We start from the raw sequence: 21,586 nt of genomic DNA on the forward strand, positions 1-21,586 counted from the left end.
AAAGAAACCATTCAGGAAATACAGCCAAAGAACAAATGACAGAAGTAAGAATTTAGGCAAGTGACTATATGCATATAGGAACAATAACTTCCGATGCTTTCAACCCAGCAATGAGGAATTAATAACTGACCATTAGATTTAGGCACTGATTTGAAGGAGTTAAATTCCCAGGCTTCCTTTCCAGAGCAGGGTGGGGCACTGGGGACATCAGAGAGTGAAAATAAAAGGTACCTGAATAGCCTGGCAGGGAGCCGCAAAACCTGTCAGGCTTCTTCTCATTTCCTATGCTACAAATACTCCTTAGCTGAGGGTCTCCTGGTCCCCACTGGTAGCTACAGACTTTGATTGCAGGTGCCTATGTGTGGAGCGACGCACTGAACAGCCTTCCATGCACCAGGAAGTGAGTGCTGCATACTGGTCGTGCTTGGTGCTCCTCACAGCAACTCTGGTGTGGCAGCCCATGGAATGGCCAGTGGCTGGGGCCTGAGGACAGGGACATGATCATCCTCCCTGCTTTGGAGTGGGCATCCTGGAATGTGTCCTTTGGAGGGCCAGACACTGGAAGTGAGTCCCTCTCTGGACCCTGGTACCATACACACAAGGTAAGTGTCAGCCATGTGGCCTCATGCTGGGGGCCAGATACAAATGGACACAGGGAGAGCAGGGTCATCATTTGAGTCTCTCCCCACTATTCTCTGAAGAGCCCCTTTTCAGTGCCTGTTTGTTGTGGGCACCTGCTCCCCCTTCACCCTGTTGTTCAGCCTGTGCAGCCCTGGTTTCCTGCAGCCCTGGTTTCCTGCTCCAAGCAGTCCTTTGTGAGCAGGAACTGGGCAGAGAGCTGCGTTGTTCTGTGTAGAGCACTGCTGGTTTTTGTCATCAGTGTTTCTGTTGCTGTCAGTGATGACAATGTATTTGGGCAACTGCAAAAGACAGACTGAAGCTGCCTGAGATCTAGCAACTTGAAGCATCTGTTAACAATAAAAATGAATTGGAGGTTGATTAAGCCCTTTACCTTTTCCCTGTTTTTTGTTTCACAGACTAGGAGGCATGGGAGGTTACTCAACATTCTTGTTTTTCACTGCATCAGAAGCAAACCACTTTTTTATGATGCAAAGTATTGGTATAAATTGTGCATAAAATGACTTGCAACTAACTGCTCTCCTTAATCTGTGAGCAGCCCAGTAGCAGGTAGTAGCTCAGGGAAGGTCCCAAAAACTTTCCCCTCTGAATTCTTCGTTTGCTACTGCGTAAATATCCTGATGGCAGGAGACATCCGTGTTTTCAGAGGGAGGGAAACCTGTGAATTCCTGTGCTTAGGTCCCTAGAGCAGCAGGACTCTTTGCTGGTAGCGGAACTTCCCAGGACCAGAGCTGAGATCCCTTATGAGAGACAAGTGTAGAGCCAAGGGGTTTGGGAGTTAGGGCCCCAGAGCTGCAAGTGCTTGCAGAGTTGCCAGGGAAAGGCAGTAACAGGGAACTCCCTCGGCATGGCAACACCCACCTGCCCCCCAGCCCTGTCCCGGTACTCCTTGTAGGGGGGGGGGTGTGCGCGCGAGGACTGCTGTGTTTTAAGTCTGGTGGTTCTCTGGGAACACATGAATCATTTCTCAGAGTTGCTTGGCTGTCTGTGGCTGAGACTGATTTTTCTGTGCTTCCATTTACTTGAGCTGAAGCTTTGGAGCAGGTAATGATCAACTCTGGCTCATGTGTTTTCACATCCTTTTGTCCACCCCCATTTTCACATGTTAAATGTTTGGAAATATCAGAAGCAGTCTATTCTCCCTCCATTCCTGGCTGTGATCAATCCAGTTTCAGGTCTTCACACAAGGACTCTTTCCCTTTTCTTGAGGCCATTTCATTCTCTTGGTTTGGTTTAAAGAGGAGCTCTTTGTTTTCTATCTCTTACCAGAGACAACTGCCCCAGCTCCCACCTGCCTGGAAACTCCTCTGGAAGGCTGTGATGAATTGCTTTTGCAGGAGTGTTTTTCAGCCCTTCAGCCCCATGAGCCATCAGGAGGTGAAAGAATGAGATCTGTTTTCAAGAGTCTCTAGACATGAGGGGCTTGGCATGGCTGCCAGTCACAGCTGCCTAGTGCCACATAGGCATCAGAGACATCCACATGGGATCAGCAGGTCTGATACATGTATTGGGGAGATCTGTGGCACTAGAGTGAGTAGTGATGTCTATAAACACGCAGCTCCTGGGAAGAAGTTAAAGTGCCTGTGTCCATGTGGCTGTGCAGTTTAATACCTCCCTCTGTCGGCATTACATTTCTTCACTATTGTTTTGTTAATTGTGGTTATTCTCCTGTCACGTCTCCTGTCAGTGCTAGTTGTCAGCATAAGGGTAGAAGGCCAAATGTGAAGTCTTGAAAGAAGAGTAGAGGTAGGGCTTCTCCTTGGCATGTGTGGATGTAACTTGGTTGGTGCTTGAGGAACTACACCTCCGAAATCAGCAGCACAGAATCCTGTGCTGCCACAGCCTTCCCTGTCTCAGCACTGTGGTGTGTGTCATGGGAGTGTTTAATGACGCAGTAAAATCTGATGAAATATGTACTTAGCTACCTGAAGTATTTCCTGACAAACTAATATTATTGTAATATTTCTGGGTCTGCTGTGGTAGTGAATATGAGAAGTCGCCACCTGTGGGCCTTCTCTGCTTAACGGACAGTGTATGTAATTGCCTCAGTTTAATCCTTTATTTCCCTCAGTCCTTCTAAAAGGTTGGTTGTTTATTTCTGATATTGTTGTTTATGGATAAAACCATTTCTCAAGACTAGTTGATATTATCCACAATATTGATCTTGGTTTGACTTTGTATCAGAGAAGGAGAAAACAGATGGGTAAGAATAGTCAGCAAAAGCTCAGATGTAATACTTCTCTAACTCAGTATTTCACATGGCTGTTGTGTGCTGTCACAGCGTGTAGTTGTTCAAGTGCGGAAGCTGAGCTAGAGATGGAAATTCATTTCATTCCTGCTTCTTTTTCCTCCTTTGCCTGTCTCTTAATAAACTCAGAGTTATTACTAGTTGCCCAGATGCTCACCTCGAGAGCTTGTTTTATTTCATGGGCTGTGGTAATAAATCATTTTGGCTCTATATTTGAGGTTTAGAATGTGGACAGCTCCTTCAGATGGATCTGTGGCCTCTCGTCCCGTGACAATATATCACAGCCTGTCACAGGCCATTGACGCAGGTGGTGAATACATGCAGCCAGGAAACCTGATCCTTTGTGTGGTCTAATCGGTGGGCAGGGTGGCTGCTATAAGCTGTGATGAGACATCCCACAAATAAAACACATCTTTGTGAGGTCTGCCTACACTGCCTTCTATTGTAAATATGAACTCCAGATTTCCTGTGAAGTGTTAGTTAGGGCTTTTTAGCTCATTATGTTCAAGGAGAAACAGTACTCAGTTCATCCCCTCAGTACTCAGTTCTTCAGTTCATCCCCTTGCTAAAGGCTTGATGTCTTCTTCCACTGAGCCTCAGCAAAGTGAGGGTATGATTTGGTCCCAATTTCTTCCAGTGGCTGCACAGTCCCTGATGGTACTCCTGCTGCTGTGAGGGCACTTGCCCCTGTGCTGCCTCAGTGCAGGAGGGCAAGGAGCTGCCACCATGGAGAGGAAGACTATTTCTCTGTTCCGCTTGGCTGAGGAAGCACCCCAAAACCAGAGAGGGCCTCTTCATCTGGCACTGTCATCAGAGAAAAGAGTTGGCATGGCACATCCTACAAATATTCACCAGGGTATTTTAAGTGCTTAATGAAATTTCCAACCATGACTTTCAATAAGGGAAAGTTCTAGAGCATGTCAAGGTGGATGGGAGCCAAGTTTCAAGTGGGGCACCTTTGTTCTCACAGAAACAAACTACCAGGTATTATTGGGCTATTAAAGGTTGTTGTGATTTATGTGAATGAAGATGTAACTGGAAATGATGAATGAGAACTTGTCATAGAGTGAAGAAGTCTCTCCTGGGCTCCTGGTTGCCTCAGCATTGCACCACCTACTAAGAAGGAGAAAAAAATCACTGTTACAGCCAAACCCAGGACAAAGGTGAAGGCAAACCCTCCTGATTTTTCCACTTTAAGTGTTTCATAGGTTTTTAATGCCATTTTCTCAGCCTCAGTAGGGTACCTCATGCTGTAGTCTACTTCCTGATGGACTGCAGATGTTAACTGTTCCAGGCTAATCAGTAAGCCAGTCCTGGAGCATGGGAAGAGTAGAGACAAACTTGTCTTCACACAGCTCTCTGCTACTGTACTCATCTGTGAAGACTGGTGAAAAATTTTTCCACTTCCCCCCAGCTCCTTATTCTGAAACTGTTCCCTGAAAGGAAACAAGGGCATTGAAACTCATGGTGTTCTTTAGTTGTCAGGCTGGTGCTGGGCAGTAGATACAGCAAACCAGATCAGCCCCACATTTTGAGCTTTGAGGACACAGGACCCAAAGCAGATGTTATTGATGGAAGAGCTCATCCTCCATCTGTCTGGACACTTCATCTCTTCAATATTGCTGGCAGAACTGCTTGAACAAGTCCTAGTTTGACAGCCAACAGAAGCTGGTGAGCAAATCCCCTTTATTTAGGCTGAAAAGTCACAGGTGGTTTTGACTGAAGCAGTCTTGGTGGTTCCTCCTGGAGACCTCAGCCAGTAGATTGGAAACAATCAGTGTCACAGGACTGGGGCTGTGTTGAGTACCAGCTGTAACTGCTGAGTGCCTGTTCCCTGATTCTCATTGGGCTGTGTTTCCTTAATCTCAGACTCTTTTCAGGGCTTCCCATCCCAAGAGCTGCTACAGTAAAATGAGTTTTCAGTTTTCCCGAGGATGTTAAGGAACATGTGCATTTATTTTTATTAAGGTGACAGTGAGTTAAACAGGAGCTTTGTAATTACACTAATATGTTTTAAGAGGTTTGAGAATGTTAATTTGGGAATTTGTAGGTGATAAGGAACATGACAATTCTTTTCATTTCTCAGAAAGTGCAGTGCAGAAGACAAATGCCAAGGGAACTTGAGACACAAGTTAATACATATCCTTCCTAGTGCAGAAATTATTTTGCTTTGGACTGTTTCAAAATGGTATTTCACAGGAAGATTGTAGGCATAGTGCAGACTAATATCAAGCTCAGCCACTCACAACAAGGCTTAAATCATAAGCACTGCTCTTCAGAACAGTGATCTGGAACAGTGGAATCGGATTTAGTCTGAAGCCAGCAAAGCAGGGTCTGTGCTACTCTTCCCTTAACACTGATTTGGGAAGACCAAGCATGGGATGAGTCTGAACCCTACCTTGATTTGGAAAGGTCTGGCTCAGTGCAGTGCTTTGTGATCCCTGCCCCAAACTTCTATGCTACTTTGCAAATAATGGACTATATTAGATTGGCTGTGGCTGCTCTGTTGATTTTAGTGTCCCAGCCTTACCTGGGAATTGCAAGATGATGTGGGGTGAAGGGTTTTGCCTGAGCAGCCAGACCTATCTGCTCCTGAGATTTCATGGGGTTGCTGTGTGGAACTAGGACATTGCTGCCACCCAAAGTGGTTCTGTTGCTCTCATCTTGAATCTGTGCTTCCGCCACTTCATTTGCTGTAGCACTCATTTGACTACTTGATGGGGCACTTTGCCTGGCTACACTGACAGGAAAACACTCATTGATATAATTGTTTATATGAGAAGGGCAACTTTTATCTAATGTCACCTGTGACATTGGCCCCTTACAATTTTGTGACCCAAAGAAGACTTCATTTCTCTTTGAAGCTGAAGCATGATCTTTCTCTTCCTATGCTCTTGAAGTCTGTTTTGGGCATCAGAGGGGAAAAAAAGAGATATTGGAATCTTATCCTTGCATGTCTCCAACAGTGTGCTGGATCTGATTAACTCCTGTTTGAAGGAATAAAAAGAATCCAAAGTAGAAATTTGACCAAACAGAAACCCCAAGGCTTTAGACAGATAAGCGAACAACAAACTGTGTACTTCAGTCATAAGGGAGGCGAGGACCTTTGGCTAACCTAGTAACTGGAGGCTGCAATTATTCCATTTGGAGTTTTGGTGACATGTATAAATTGTTATGCTCATGTTTATAATGTCACTACAGATTGTCCCTGAAGAATGGCATTTGTTAATGTGAACAGTTGGGAGATATGATTTCCATTCTGCGACTAATCTGGACTTTGGAACATACTGCCAGCATCTTCAAAAGACAGTTGGTGTGTGAAACCGACACCAGGCCTGGAGCAGAGATCTTAAATGTGGCAATGATATTTACAGGGTGTACCCAAAAGTAAATAGTCAGTATCAAACTAAACAGATGTGTACTGCTTAAATTGAGGCTATACCAGTGTAACTCCATTGTCCTCCATGATATCCATTGTTGATTCATCTAGGCTGGAAGCTTTGGCCCTGTTTAGTGATATGAACTGTTCTGCCCATGATGAGTAGATGAATAGAGGTTATGGAACTGTCATAGAAATCATGGGATGAGACATACCCTGACTCTTTGGCTGTATTTCCCTTTGTATCCTTCTATGTTCCATAGAATCAATGCTGTGATGCAGAGGCCTATGGTGAATGCAAAGTTCAGAGGAAAACACCTCCATGTGTGGAAGCAATGACAGCAAAACAAATGCTGGTTCCTTGGACATGGCTTCTTCATATTGACTGAGGTGAAGTAGTAACATGGGTGTACATAGTCTCTTGCTGACATTTAATCCTCTAGAATCAAACCAGTTTCATGGGAGATAAAATCTCCACCAGTCTTGGCTAACATATTTGATCACTTAGCTGTCATCCTGCACAGAACAAGGTCATTTTGCCATATGATATGGTTTACACTTGAAGCCTTTTTCTGCAACAGCCAAGGGTATTGCCACTGAAAAGAAGTTCCTGTGAAGAACAATCAAAATGTTTTAGGTACATAAGAGACTTGTACCCAGACAGTTAAACCCCAATTAAAACCTAGTTTAATTTTTTGGGGATCTCCAGCTTGGGAGTAAATAGATTGTGACTCCACTTACTTTGCTTTATGACTCTAACCTACTATGTTTTAATGTTTGTCTTCTGCTTGTGTTTTGGTTTTGCCGGGGTTTTTTGATGTGCTTTTGTTTGTCTGTTGTTCTGCCTGCTTTGGAATTTCCACAAGGTTTGTGTTTATTGATTTCTAATGACATTAGTATCTTTCAGTGACAATCTTTGTCTCCCTAAAGTGACTAAAGCACTGTGAACGTTCTCATTCATTGTCTGGGTTTTCATGCAGCAATGACTCAGTTATTATGTCAAGATGAGGGAAAGTAAAGCTTGTAGTGTCTGCAGAAGCTTCAGTCAAACAAATAATAGTAGCTTTCATTTGATCAAGACTCTAGCTCCATCTTTTGACTATCATACTGGTTTTGACCAGAGTTAATTTTTGTCATAGTAACTTGTATGGTGCTATGTTTCAGATTTGTGATGAAAAAAGTGTGAATAACATGCGTATGTTTTCGTTATTGGTGAGCAGGGCTTGTACAGCATCAAGGCATTTTTTGTTTCTTGCACTGCCCTGCCAGGGGTAGGCTGGGGGTGCACAAGAAGCTGGGAGGGGACACAGTTGGTACAACTGACCCCAAATGACCAAAGTGATACACCATACCGTACAAGATTTTCACCAGCAATAAAAGTTGGGGGAAGAAGGAGGAACTTTGGGAGTGATGGCATTTGCTTTCCCAAGTGTTATGTGTGGTAGAGACCTGCTGGCTTCGAAATGGCTGGACGCCTGCCTGTGGGAAGTAGTGAGTACTGGATTTTGCTTTGCTTGTGCACACAGCTTTTGATTTGCCTGTTAGCTCATGGGGTGAGACAGAAACAGGTTTGGGTTTGTATTTTTTTTTTTTTCCAGTTTTACCCCCCCTGACTCTCTCCCCCATCTTGCTGCGGCAGAGTGAATGAGAGGCTGACTGGGCTGAGCTGCTGACTGGAGTTAAACTACAGCAACTATAGATTAGAGGCTGCCAGGACAAACTGAAGTGCAATGTGTGGTTTACAAAAGCACAGAGATGATAGCACTCGCATCATGAGCCAGACGCTCAGTGTTCTCCTTCTTTTTTTTTTTTTTTATTCCTGAGAGGGAGTAGAGTGAATTTCACTTCATGGCCCCATCTCAGTAGTAATCCCTGTTCAGAAGCAGCTTTCTGACCCTTATATCCTATACTAATGCAAAATTACCAGAGAAAAGGACAAAGTTCTATATGTGAGAACCCCTGTGAGGTACACTTGCTGAAAGATCAGTTGTACTCAAAACTGAGGGGAAAAAAGACAAACTTGCCACCTTGTTATTTTTGTAGGTGCAACAGAGAATGTCATGGAAAGGTGCTAAAGGTACCTAGAAGGGATCATTCGGATAAATTGATTTGTTTTCTGCAGCAGAAGGGAGAGTAGATACCTTTCTTTAAAGGTTTTATTTGTTATTCCCTAATTTGCATCTTACATTTTTGACCAGAAGTATCTGCAAATTAAAAGCATCCGGTTGTGTTTGTGTGAGTATGCACCCATATGTATGTGTGCGTGTTTTAGAGTGCAAGACCTCTTGTTTTGAAATCATCACTGGTAATCTAGCAGCTGTTTATATTTCAGTGAATAATGTTGCTAACCAGAAGGTTCTGCCTTCTGCAGTCCAGTCTTTTTTGTTTTTTTTTTTTTTGCATTAGGAACTATCTGTAAGTGATTAACATTCTGTGAATTGGAACTAGGAGAGCCAAATGCATGAGGTGCAGGAAGAAAAGCAAGGAACTACAGTACAGCACCCCTCCTCTACAGGAACAGCAGATTGGAAGGGCCTTTGGGCTGCCTATTCCTCTACCATAAAATCAAGTAGTAGTTTAACAGAGGGATCAAACTTTGGTTTAAATGCAATCAGATCTCATCTTCCCCCCCCCCCCCCCCCCCCCCCGTTGTTACTTCTGTTAGAAGCTGCTCTGACACACCACTGGTTTGGAAGTGTCTTCATTTCCAGCCTTGTTTTACCATTGGCCCACATGTGTGACACTGGGGTTTGGCAACAGGACAATGTTCACTTGGGTTGTGATGTGTGTGAAGAAGCTTTTTCTGTGCACATCAAAGGAATGGTTAGTTACAGCTAACAGAGGATTAATTGAGACAGGATGGGAGACAAGCCTGCCTGGAAAGTGATGCTGGAGAGGTGCATGCTGAAAGAGATGTCATTCCCCTCATGAGCTCTTCTCAGCTGGTAAAGGGAGATTTTTATTAAAAGCTCTTTCAAGAATTGGTAAATGTATTGGCTACGTTTCTGTCAGGGTTTTGTGTGTCTCATTTAAGTGGAATCAGAAATAGCTCATTTGTACTCCAGCATGATTGTACTACAATAGCAAGAGGGAATGAGCTAGGTATGCTTGGTTTGGATGCATGTTTGTGTGTACATGCAGAATGAGCCATGTCTCTGACAGTACTCTCTGTGCCTTGTTTTGCAACCTCATGAAACACTTAAAAGCACTATTCATTCAGCTGTTGAGATGGCTCCCTTTTGAGCTTGCCTGTCTTTCTGAGTACAGGCAGAGCTAGCTCCATTTCACTTGACATGAACTGGTACGCTCCAGCTCCCCATAAGCATTGCATCTCCTCCTTGGCTTTCTATTTATGGGTCCAGGGAGCCACTTGAAACAGGGAGAGGAGCAGCACAGCCTCTCAGTGTCAGCCAGGCTGTGGTTTCTGGGTATTAATATACCTGGGCTTTGAGTGCTCTGGATTGAACCTTACCTTGTACACCAGGAATTGGACAGGATCAAACATTAACATTCAGAAAGCCTGCTCCACGGCAGCAACAGAGGAGTATCCCTGAGCCAGCTGGCCATTTTGTGGGAGTAGCTGGTCAGGCAATGCTGGCTTGTCTCCTTTCTCCTGAGGGACCTGTAAAATGGCAAAAGTTTATAATTATTTTCTTGCTTTTTCTGGTATGTTATTTCTATAGTTGCCATGGAGATGTTATGTGATGGTCCTTGAGAAAATTGTGTAAGATATTATCAGCTATGATTGAAATCCTCAGAGCTTCTGTTATACAGTTATTGGAGAAGATTTTAATTGTAATCTAAGTAGTAAGAATATGAAATAGTTTTTGGTTATGCAGCAAAGTATACCAGGCTGTTTACTTGAGGAACGGTGTAAAAATCCATTCTGCTGCTTCTCCGTTCTCCCATTTATTTCTGATTTTGAGATTTGCTTACTGATGATAAGAAATTGAAGTTTAGGTCTTGGGAAGTTTGGTTGTAACTCTTCAAAAGAAAAAAAAAAATACTACTCATAATGCTTTTTACCATTATAGGGCTTGGATATGTTTGTATATAACCTTACTGAGCATATAGAAAGTTGCCTTAGCATATTTCACTATTCACCATTCATATTTCATTATTGACATTAATAAATCACTGAAAAATATAAATAAAATATCATGAAAATTATTAAAGCATGGAGATGACTAGAAAGTTCCCATTTCTGCAGTTGTTTTATCCTCTCAAATTCCCATACCTTTTCATAACTTACCAGGCTCTCCTTCTAACCTTTACAGTTTGTCTCTTTTCTGCAAAAAGATGTATTAAATTTGTGATGTAATGAAAGGCAAAACCTAATAAAGGTGAGGATGCTGTAATATTCATGAGATAGGACCTGTATTTACTGTGGTCTGGAAACCAGCCTGGCTATCTGTGTAAAATGTGCAAACTGTCTTGTCTTCACTCAGATTTAGCCTGACTTAGCTACCAATTCTCTCTCCTCTTCCTAGCAAAGATGGTGCCAAATGTTTTAATTGCTCCTTCTTGTAGATTTAACAATGTCCTCTTATGTCACAATAAAAATCAAATTCTTTTCATTACATGTTCCAGTACTGGTAATTGCCCTTTTATTTCAGCTGTCCTTCAGTACTTCACATGGCCCTGAACCCATATATGAGTATATGAATTGCAATATGAAAACCATTGAAACAAGGACCTTGTTTTCTTTATGCATCTGTAAAGCACTGAGTACATCCAGAGCTCCCTGAATAATAACAGCTAAATGATAAGCCTCTTCTAATTACACATGGTGGATCTTTGAAAAATATGGTTTTTGTTAAGGACTCTGAATTCCCCTTGCTTCAGAGTTACTTCAGAATTGGAAGTTTAGAAGGCTTCCCCCCCCCCCTTAATGAGATCCATTCAGACCTGTCAAAATCCTAATTAACAGAAACAATGTGTAGTTTTTGAAGCAGTATGTGTCATTTTGTTTGTGGGGAACCCACTTAGAGCACAAATAAATGCAGAAATAAAGACAAATAGGAGGAATGGTTTTAACTAGACTTGATGAGTGAGCTGACAATACACATTTGAAGTGGTTTTTTTTTTTCTGCTCATCGGTTTATAGCATAGCAAGTTTCCATAAATAATGGCCATGTACCTTTTGATCAATGCAAATCAAGTTAACTTTTCTAAGTTTTCATTTAACAGTCCTGGCAACTGCAGTTTAATGTCCATTAGGAAAACACACATGTAATATGGATAAATTGCATTTCACTGTGTAATAAAGTCTTTAATGCAGATCTTAGTCTGCAAGGGATAAATTTATTAGAATTAGTGCCAAAGGTTTAGATTTCAGCCTGGCTTTCATGTGCCGTAACCTTCCTATTTTACTTTGACAATAAAAAGACCTTGTGCATAAAATGCCTTTTTAAAATAGTGCCAGAATGCTATGAAAAGGTGCTAGGGTAAACAAGTATTAGATCCCGTATGAGGGCTTGAAGTGGGACTGTGTGGAACTATGCTATACTGCTGCACATCTATACTGCTGCTCATCTATTTTGAATAGCAATATGCTGCCACTTGGCAAATGGATGCCCACTAACCCATCCAACCCTGCCAATTTTGATCTGCCTTTAGTGTTAAACATTGGCAGGTGGCTTATAAGGCACATAATGTTAAAAGGGTATGGTCTGAGAGGATTATTTCAAACCTGGAGCAGCTCCTTTCCAGCCCCACAAATGCAAAGGAGGCAGTGAAGGAACAGGGGACCAGAGGAAGGCATTCCTCAAGCTGGCTTTGCCACCAAGGAAAACAGCAGATCCACAGCCTCAGTCCATGGTTTGTGTGCTTGGGGATTATCCATAAAGGACTGCAAAGCCAGCAAGTGACTTTCATGGCTGGTTCCAAAATGTATTAAGGTAAAGGAAATCAAATTTCTGTGGTGTTTGTAACTGAATTCCCTAATAAAGTTTTGTCTCAAGACTTCTGTGTGGGAAGACCCACAGTGCTGTGGATAATATCACAACTGGATGATATCTCTGTCTTCAGAGAATATAACGTTTATTACTTATCAAACTGGCTGTTCCACCAGCCTTCTAGCCTCTAAAGGGTGTTGAATGGCAGACACAGTACAAATAATGAAGCCTTTTATGTGACATGACAACAGAAAGGTTGCTGTGGCCTTCAGGAAAAAACGGCAACCATTTTGGTTTGATACAGTGATCCATCTTCTGTCACAGGTCATCTTTCATTCATGCATGGCTTTACTAGCCTGGGATATGGTATCCTGTTTTTCTCTTTCCTACTTTGAGCATTGCTGTGTGTGATAACTCTTGTGTGTTAGAAATTGCCTGCCAGTTTAAGATGTGCTCTGATTTGAGAAGTTTGCAATTTTATTTTCCTCTTTATTGCATTTTTGTTCCCTGTGGTTTTCTTTAATATTGGCAGGTCTGAGTATGAACGTGTATATGACAGTTTAGCCATGCTATAGCTGCATGGAGTTACTATACTTTCATCTCATGTCCCTGAGCAGATCCCTGTGATATTTGATCTCCTTAGGGCATTGTACCCTGGTTTTAATCCTTAGAGGTCTACCCAGCCCTGAGTTTGGGAGTATGGTGATATCATATTATTAATCAGAGCTCATTAACACATGTCAATCTGGAGCAGGCAGTGCAGTATACATGCCAAGAGCAGTGCTCAGGTGAAACACGGGGTCATTACAATAAAATGACTTAAGCAATGAGGGTAGGTTTTGAGCCTAGGCCACTGCTATGAATTTGCCTTGAACACAGAAGGTTGGTTATGTTAGGCACAAGGGAGTGTCACCTCAGCAGCTTTGCATGTGGTTGTTGGGGCCCTAAAAGTGCCCACAGCCCTGCCCTGCCCATAGACCAGGACCCATTTTCAGCCATGTAGGCCACCAACTTGTACTCCAGTGATGCCACAGCAGGTCTGGTCTTCTGCCCACAGCTCTGCCCAGCACTGAGTCCTGCTGAGCTGGGCCCATCACTTAGCCCAAGTTCCAGCACAACCTCAGCTGGAGGAAATGCTGATCTCGGTATTTCACTGAGCAGTACTGAGACAGCAGTCATGCATGTCTCTGTATTTCACAGAAATTAAGAAGATCCAGGTTTTTGTCCTGTTTTCTATTCCTGGCAATTTCTGGAACCTTAAGAAGAGAACTGACTTTTGGGATGATGGTTCCTGTTCAGACACAGCATGGTCCAAAAAGGATATCTGTGCCAGCCTCAGAGAGGTACCTGACAAAGCAACCACCATGACACAAAAGTTGTTGCTCTAATGGAGAGGACAACAGTGCTGCAGGACATTGGAAAACTTCCTGCTGGAGTCCCTGCCCATGCAGTGTTTAAATCCATCAAAGTGGCATTTGATTCACAGTCTCTGGAGGCAGGTACTCGGGTTATCACCAGTACCCATACGATTTTGCACATTTTTTTAGATGACAGATGAACACAGCCTCATCCTCTGCCCACCAACTGCATGCAAATTCTACTTCCAGAGCTGTATGGACATCATCTTTTGGGCTGATTCCTCCCTAGTGTGCTGGTTGCTTCCCAAGTCCTGCACAGTGACTATGACCCTGGCTGAAAGCTGGGAAAAAGGAGCTATAAGGGGTAACCCAAAGACGCATCTGTAAGGGTAGAATTGGCTGCTGAAATGAAAAGATCTGCAGAGATACTGGTTTCTCTTCTTGGGAGTAGTGTGGATATATTACAGTTACTGATGTGAAAGCAACAAAATGATGGGGTAAATGAGGTGGCAGTTTCTGTTTTCTATTCCCTACTGTCTCCTCATTCTTCAACTCTTCATGATGGGGCTGACAAGGTCACTTGTCCACCCCCTCACAAGGGAGCATGTTGTCATTTAAAAAGAACAAGTCTTTGGGAGCAAGAAAATAATTTTGATTTAACTGCAGTTGTAGTGAAGCTGCTGTCTGTGCAGGATGATGAGGGGAGTGCAATAATCCATCTGTGAAGTGACCAAGCTTTGAGTAAAGTCATCAAAGCCTCAGGAAGGAAAACCCATCCCCTCTGCTCCTCTGGAGCTTTAGGTGGGGACCATTTCACAGCATTTCTCTGGTCTAGAAGGAGGCTTCAGGGCTGCTAGTGTCCTTGTAACTGTTAGTGCTTGATCTCAGCAGAGGTTTGTGCTGAGGTATGCTAAGACATCTTGTCACATACTCCCCACTGCTCCAAGTGAAGGTTGTTCCCTCAGCCTGGAAAATGCACAGTGTGTGAGAGCGCTGGATACCAGCTTGTGGGGAGGGACTGCAAGATGAGAAGGACCTCCAGTGGCCAGGTACCACAAGGTGTGCGCAAAACTCTTGAGTAATGCTTCTTATTGAATTCTTTCTGTACACAGGCTGTGGCATTGGTGCTGTGATACTTGGCAAAGAGGGTGTGTGAGCAAAAGGAGCCCTCTGACCTCCTGCATTCTGCTCTCTGCATCTCCTTGTACAAGTCAGTCATGTCTTGTTGACATGTGGCAGTCAGCCAAGCATTTCAACCAGAGCAATTTGATGTCTGCTTCTCCTTCTGAATGTAAGCCACTGTAGAAATGCATGAGCATTTCCAACAGACAGTTGGATTCAGTTCTGTCTTTTAAAAAAGCATTTTTGTTATCCATTTGTAACAAGGCTGTTGTTTCTTCATGCTTTTGGGGATGTGCTTTCCTGATCTGAGAATTACCTAGCTACAGCAATAATCATCCCTTTTAGGATTATAGAATTATAGAATTCTATAAGGTTGGAAAGGACCTTAAGATCATCAAGTTCCAGCCCTCTGCTATGGGCATGGACACCTTGACACCTCGCACTAAACCATGTCACCCAAGGCTCTGTCCAACCTGGCCTTGAACGCTGCCGGAGATGGAGCCCGTATCCCCACCAGGAGCTTACTGGACCCCATATTACTCTTTATAAATAAGTCTCTGTGGTTGGTTGGCACTGACTGTTCACAGGTGTCCTTGGAGAAGAGTCATAAAAGCTGAGGGAGTGAGCACTGGGTTGGATGCTGCTTTGTAGTAGCTGGGTTATGTTCCCATGACCTTATTTATGCAAACGTACTGATAGTATGTCTGTCTTCTGTAAAAGCTAATGGGGCTCCTCACAGAACTATACCAGTGACCTTGAATGGGCCTTGATTACACTTATGACAATGTACAAAATGTCACAGTATTTGAAAGTAGACGGGGAGTTCTACCATGTACCTGTTATTTGAGCTTGCTGAAAAGATTTCTTTAAATGGCTGCTTTCCAGAATAATGAATCCTGCTTGAATGTTTTCAATTTCTCAGCTTCACAGGAAGTTTGTAAAATTAAGGCGGTCTGATTAGAAAAGAATTTGATGAGATAGCGCAATGCATTAAAGAAACTGTCAGGAGACCTGTGTTCCTGGCTGCCCTGTCAAATGGTGGGTATGTTAACACGTAACATAAGTGTGTTCCAATGTGATTGCTGTCGATTTTCCTTCTGGGTTATGTAACACAACAGGTCTTTTGTTTGTTTCTGTGTGTGTGTGTGTGTGTGTTTTTGTTTGGTTTGTTTTTTGTTTTGGTTTGGTTTTGTGTTTTGCTTAGTGTGTATTCTTTCATTTGTTTATTTGTGGGGTTTTTTTTGGTTTTCTTTTCTGAAAAAAAAAACCAGTTAAATGTAATGTTCAACTGCGACCTGTCTAGCTTGTTTGTTTGTTTGTGGTTTCTTTTTTTCATGGGATTTAAGAAGATGTTCTACTGAAAGAGAGCAAAGCCACCTCCTGCACCAGGATGTCCTTTCCATTCCCAGTTATTTACTACTTAAGCCTTAGCCAACCTTGTAGAGGTATTATTTTAGGAGTTTACTCAGTGCAGCATGAACTCAGTGACTGAAAAGTACAACAATTAAGTTTTGATTGGGTTACAATGTGATACCAGAAAACCACAATTGTATTGTTCTTCTTAAAATAATGATAAGCATTTTTGTGTTTCTTTGTTTTGTGATCTTGCAGACTCAGCTCCTTGGAGTTTTACTTGCTGCTGCTTCCAATTTTCTGATTAGTGTCTCTTTGAATATACAGGTATGAAATTGTTTCTCTTTATTCAGTTGTTTGCATGTAGCGAGTAACTTATGTTACAATTTGTTTTTATGGTGAAGTTCAAAATACAAATTCCGTTGCATTTTTGAAATATTCCCTCTCTTTAATGCTAGTTTAAAAGTGCCTTGCTGCAGTAGTTGGCAGTGTGATAGCTCTCAACCCGTTCTGTGCTGTGATTCCTGTGTTGGAACAGGATAACAAATTACAAATCCTCCTCCTTGTAATGTGTCATAAAGAAATACCAGCTTTGACCCAGTTGTGGTCTCACTGATCATCACATGAACCTGGCTGAGTTTCCAAATCTAAAATGAAAATGACTGCAAAGTCTTAGGCACCACTTAATGAAGCAATTAATGTAATTAAATGCATAATGACATAAAGCTTTTTTGCAATATTGGGCCCCAAAACAACTTAGACAATTTTACTTTTCTTTCTGCAATTAAGATGAAATTATCTGAGTAAACATAATTTTAAATTATAAAATCAATGGAGGTACTCAATTTACAACCATGGCAGAAGGCTGTAGGGTAAGACTTCTAAAATCCTTTCTGTATTAATAATTAGAATACATACTCAGTAGAAAGTTAAGTAATACATTATAATCTTTTTCTTTTAGACTTCATGGTATTTTTAGGTCTTCTAACTTTTAAGCACAGAAGACGTTGTTATGTAAGTTGTCCAGGAAAAGTAATTTTGCTAGCTTGTATTTTGAGTTGTATACGTCCCATATAAAGCTACTTCTTGCTTTTTCTGTAAAGGATGAAGCAGAAAGCTGAAGAATATGAAATCTTTTATTAATAATAACCCTTTTTATTAATGCTGGAGGATTCTTCAACGATTCCTTTCTATTTTAAATATCTTTAGTTGGAGAATCCCATTGAAAGAAATCTGCCAGAGAAAGCAGGCAGGTTGAGGTGACTGCTGCTTCTTCAATATGAGTTCCAATCTGCTGACAGTGACACTACTAGGACAGGATCTGTTTCAATGGCAAAACTCTTTTTGGTGAAGTGAAAATTCAGTGTCGCCCATAAAAACAAGGTTGTTGAGACTTCATATATTTTGTCTGTTGCAGGCACTGAGTGCTAAAGTGATGATTTGCCAGGGGAGGTACCGAGGCGTGCAGACAGACTTTTATTGACTTGTAATCTTGAAAGCATTTACTGGATTTGCATTATCTTCTAGCTTTTTTTAAATGCTGTTTAAGAAAACCCAATAGCTCTGCATTGCTATTTGGCAGTTTAAACTGTTGGGGTTTTTTATCCTTTTAAAGAGATTTTTCTCCATTTAGTAACAATATCTTATAAATATGAGCAATGATTTTCCTTTGATCTCAACATTTATTTTCACACTCATTAAATGGACAAACCAAATTTTATTGTTCCCTCTTTCCTTTCCCACCATGTAGTCAGTTATCCTCCCTATCTTCCCTCTAGCTAGTTATCAGCTAAGGAACAGCCCACCATTTGCAATGTTTTTCAGCTGGATTATATACAGCCTCCACCTAAATACCATCCACACACATCACTATGGAAAGCAAGCAGGCATCTAGAGAAAGCAGGCTGTAGGAGAGCACTGGGCTCACTCTCCCGTGTTCCCTGCACATCTTTTCAATCACACTGTGCCCTCAAGAGTTATTTCTGCAAGAATCCTGGGGAGAAACCAGAGCCCAAGATACAGTTAAGAACTTGTCCTATTGATTTTCAGCAAAAACTTAGATTCTTGATTTGAATATTATTTAATATTTGTTTCAATAAGATCTTTGTTGGGCTTTTTTTGATCCATTTTTTTGTTTTTAAAAATGGAACATGCAAAATCCTGGATGTTACTGTGAATTGCTAGCCTGCGCCTCAAGGAAGTTTGATTTCCTTGTGCTTCTTTTCTTCTTGGAGGGCTAAACTTCTTAGGATTTCGTCTCCTGAACATGTTCCACAGCATTGAAGCTGCAGTAACGTGCAGTGTCCTCTCAACAACAGGAACGACTGAGACTGTGGTGTACCACATATGTTACTGTTTGGCCCATGCTCTGTAAAGCAGAGTAGAATTGGATTATGAAGAAAATTGCTTGTAACTTCCCAGGGACTCTGCAAGGACACTTCAGAAGTCAAATACCAAGTGTTGGAGAACAAAAATTATTTTACCACCATTTATACTGTAATAACTATCATTTGGTTTACAATTTTTTCGACCCATGTGCAGAGAAGCTTGTGAGAAATCTGAGGAAGGAAACACTGTTCTGCAGAAATAATGTGGTAAACATTGCATCCTTCCCAATCATGATGCCTTCCTGAAGGAGACCAGTGTGATCATAGTCAAATCATTTTGTTATATACAGGTTCTTGTTGTACAGCCAGAGAGAAAACAATTACAACATGTGTCAATGATGCCTTCTCTGTGTAACAAGAAACACTGCCAAAGTATTGCCTGAGTATATATAATACCTGTTGATACAGCTATAATTGGTTTTCCTTCTGAAAATGATGCTTCACCCAAGACCTCGTTGTAAGGTCAAACAGGAGACCGTAGCCAAATCCTAAAATCTATCTAATTAATTTAGAGTTCTCCCTACAGCAGATGTGACTAAGTGCTGCCTTTTTTATTTTGAAATCGTATTTCTGGTGAGCCTGTGTAACATGGAGCAGGAACACCATGTTACCCAGTTCCCTTTTCCAAGTTTGTTGCCACATTTCTAATTCTGCCCCATCTCCTCCTGCCTTTAATTGTTACTAGATTCCCAGCACAACTACTAAGCTTTGCTTTGGGAGAAGAACAGAGGTGCGCAGTGACAGCTTGGAAGCACTACCTAGTTAGTATTCACTTAATAATTTTCAGATTTATTCAGAAGTCTCATTTTTCAGCTGTTTCCACCACAGCTAAGAAAGCACACATCTGAAGCAGCTCTGAGTTAACAAAAAGCTCTGCAACAACAAGCTGAAAGTCATGTTTAAAAAGGAAACCTTGACACACCTGGAATTTGAATTTGACAGCCCCCTTAATTATTCCGCTTTTGTCAGACATAAGAGCACAATGGAAGTCTTTCTTTTCATATCTGTTCCTAATAATTAATTTTCTAGAAATGCACTCGTCTCCGACTGGCTTACCAAACAGAGCCGAAGCCCTACTACGTGAGCAAGCGATGGTGGTGTGCGACCACCCTCCTGGGGCTTGGAGAGGTGGGCAATTTCACAGCCTATGGGTTTGCCCCCATTGCCCTTATCGCACCACTGGGATGTGTATCTGTCATAGGTGAGACGGTTTGCCATTTCTTCCTTGGGTACATTAATTGGATGCTTGTGTGTAACTAGAGGAATAATACTTCAGGAACTGCAGCAGAAACAGAGGGGGGAAATGTTAATGTTGTGGTTTGAAAAGGAATTATTCATATAATTACATGAGCTGACAGCTTAACACAAACCCTCTACTTAGAGATTCTTTTAATATCTTTCTTTTTCTGTAGTTGTGCCTTTTGTGTCACTCTGTGCCCTCTAGCTCTTAGCAGTTGGTCATCCATTAGCGTACCAGCCTTGCTGGCTCTGCAAGCCCCTGAAGTTTGGGGCTGGCATCCTGCTGACTGCATAGAGCTGTGGTCTGATCCCGAGTACTTGCAGTGTATTTTCCATGTTACGATCACACCAAGTGGTTTCTGCTGCCCATCACCATAATTCATGTTGACATGAGCAAGCTTTCTTGACTCTCTGCAGCATGTGAGAAAAAGGGCCTAGAAACTCCCTGAAATGCTTAGTTTATTTATGGACATTATCAAAATTAATTTGTTCTTTCATGTGTAAATTAGTTGGATGTTAGCAGAAGTCCTGTCCTTAGGTCTCGTTTCTTATGATCTTACTCTTTATGCATTTTTTGTAATTAACATATTGACAGGTATGAGGTAAAGATGTTTGATAAAGAAACATACATTTTAAAGTATGTTGTCATGTTATGCTAATGCAGAGTGGACAGGGCAATATTGTACAAAGGCTGTGAAAAAAAGGAATACAGGATGCAGCTATATCCCTTAATCAAGTTATTTCATATCCACAGCTGAAACACTCAGAACTGAGATAGCACAACAGCTCTGCATACACTGGAGCTCATTTCCTTGCTGTTCATAAATGATAACATCTCATGGTCTGTCTCTAGCTACCAGTTTCACGCTTGGAAGTGACATTGCAGTGAGTGAGTGATTCTGCATAAGAATGTAGAAAAGATGAATTACCTTCCTGGTGGACTGCCCAGCTGTAGTGGAAGAAGGCAGCCAACCATATGTGGGTACAATTTAGCAGAGATAGTGGGGGAAGGAAACTGCAGGCAATTTACTTTTACATTTCATGTTAAACCATTGCAGAATTTAGGAGAATGAGATACAAAGCCATGGTAGCTCACCATTGTAGGAAAGATTTCTCAAAGAAAGGAATGAGATATTATCTGAGATGAAAATGTAAATTAATATGACATATCCCAGAGATTTTGGTGGCAGTAGTTGTATTTTTAACACCTGCAGACTTTTCCAGGTGTATCTGAACATAAACAAACATTAACCAATTTAATGTGTTGCCCAAACTAAATAAAATGCAAATATATAAAACTAGAAAGAAGTGAAAAGCAGTGTTCAAGACCAGGTTGGACAAGGCCTTGGGTGATATGATTTAGCATAAGGTGTCCCTGCCCATGGCAGGGGGGTTGGAACTAGATGATCTTAAGGTCCTTTCCAACCCTAATTATTCTATGATTCTATGATTCTAGGAAGGGAAAAAATGCCATTGGTTATTAAACTGCTACAAAGTAGATGTCATATTTAGAGTTGGTTTTTATCTGTGCAGATTCCTTCTTCTTTACCTTTGCAATGTGTTAAAAAGTTGCATCCGTTTCCTCCATTCTCCATTTCCTCTTACTTATAACAAACACCAAGAAACCATTTTCTGAACTGTTATAGCTTGTTATAACTTTTTCTTTTTTTTTAACTGACCCACAATGCTTATCCTGGAAGACCCCAGAAAGCACTTTAATATCTTATATTCCATTCCCGTATATCAGCTGACAGTATCCATTTCATTGCCCAAACAATAGAGCTATCTGAAATTTTATTTAGTCTAGCAAACATTCCCTGAAGGAAAAGAAAGTAAAAATGATGTAGACAGCCAACTACAGCAATAACTTCCCAGTAACACTTCCTACCGCTAGATACTTCCTTGTCTTCTGAAATTAAAGCCAAAGAGAAACAGAGCATCCTTTTAATTTTAGAAGAGTTCAT

The 21,586-nt window shown here is 41.7% G+C and overlaps 1 protein-coding gene across 1 annotated transcript in view; it reads left to right on the forward strand.

The window, feature by feature from the left end:
- The first annotated feature begins 238 nt into the window (after positions 1 to 238).
- The window catches only part of NIPAL2 (NIPA like domain containing 2), a 43,830-nt gene continuing 22,482 nt past the window's right edge, over positions 239 to 21,586 (forward strand). Inside the window, exons 1-3 of the mRNA XM_061448001.1 lie at positions 239 to 602; positions 16,255 to 16,323; positions 19,413 to 19,584. Of these exons, the coding sequence (XP_061303985.1) occupies positions 498 to 602; positions 16,255 to 16,323; positions 19,413 to 19,584 (346 nt within the window). The 5' untranslated portion in view covers positions 239 to 497. The remainder of the gene's footprint in view (positions 603 to 16,254; positions 16,324 to 19,412; positions 19,585 to 21,586) is intronic.

This window comes from Pezoporus flaviventris, unplaced genomic scaffold, assembly GCF_033815535.1.
Source record: "Pezoporus flaviventris isolate CSIRO_AGI_PZ_B2104156 unplaced genomic scaffold, CSIRO_AGI_Pfla_v1 ptg000007l, whole genome shotgun sequence".
NCBI classification, from domain to species: Eukaryota; Metazoa; Chordata; class Aves; order Psittaciformes; family Psittacidae; genus Pezoporus; species Pezoporus flaviventris.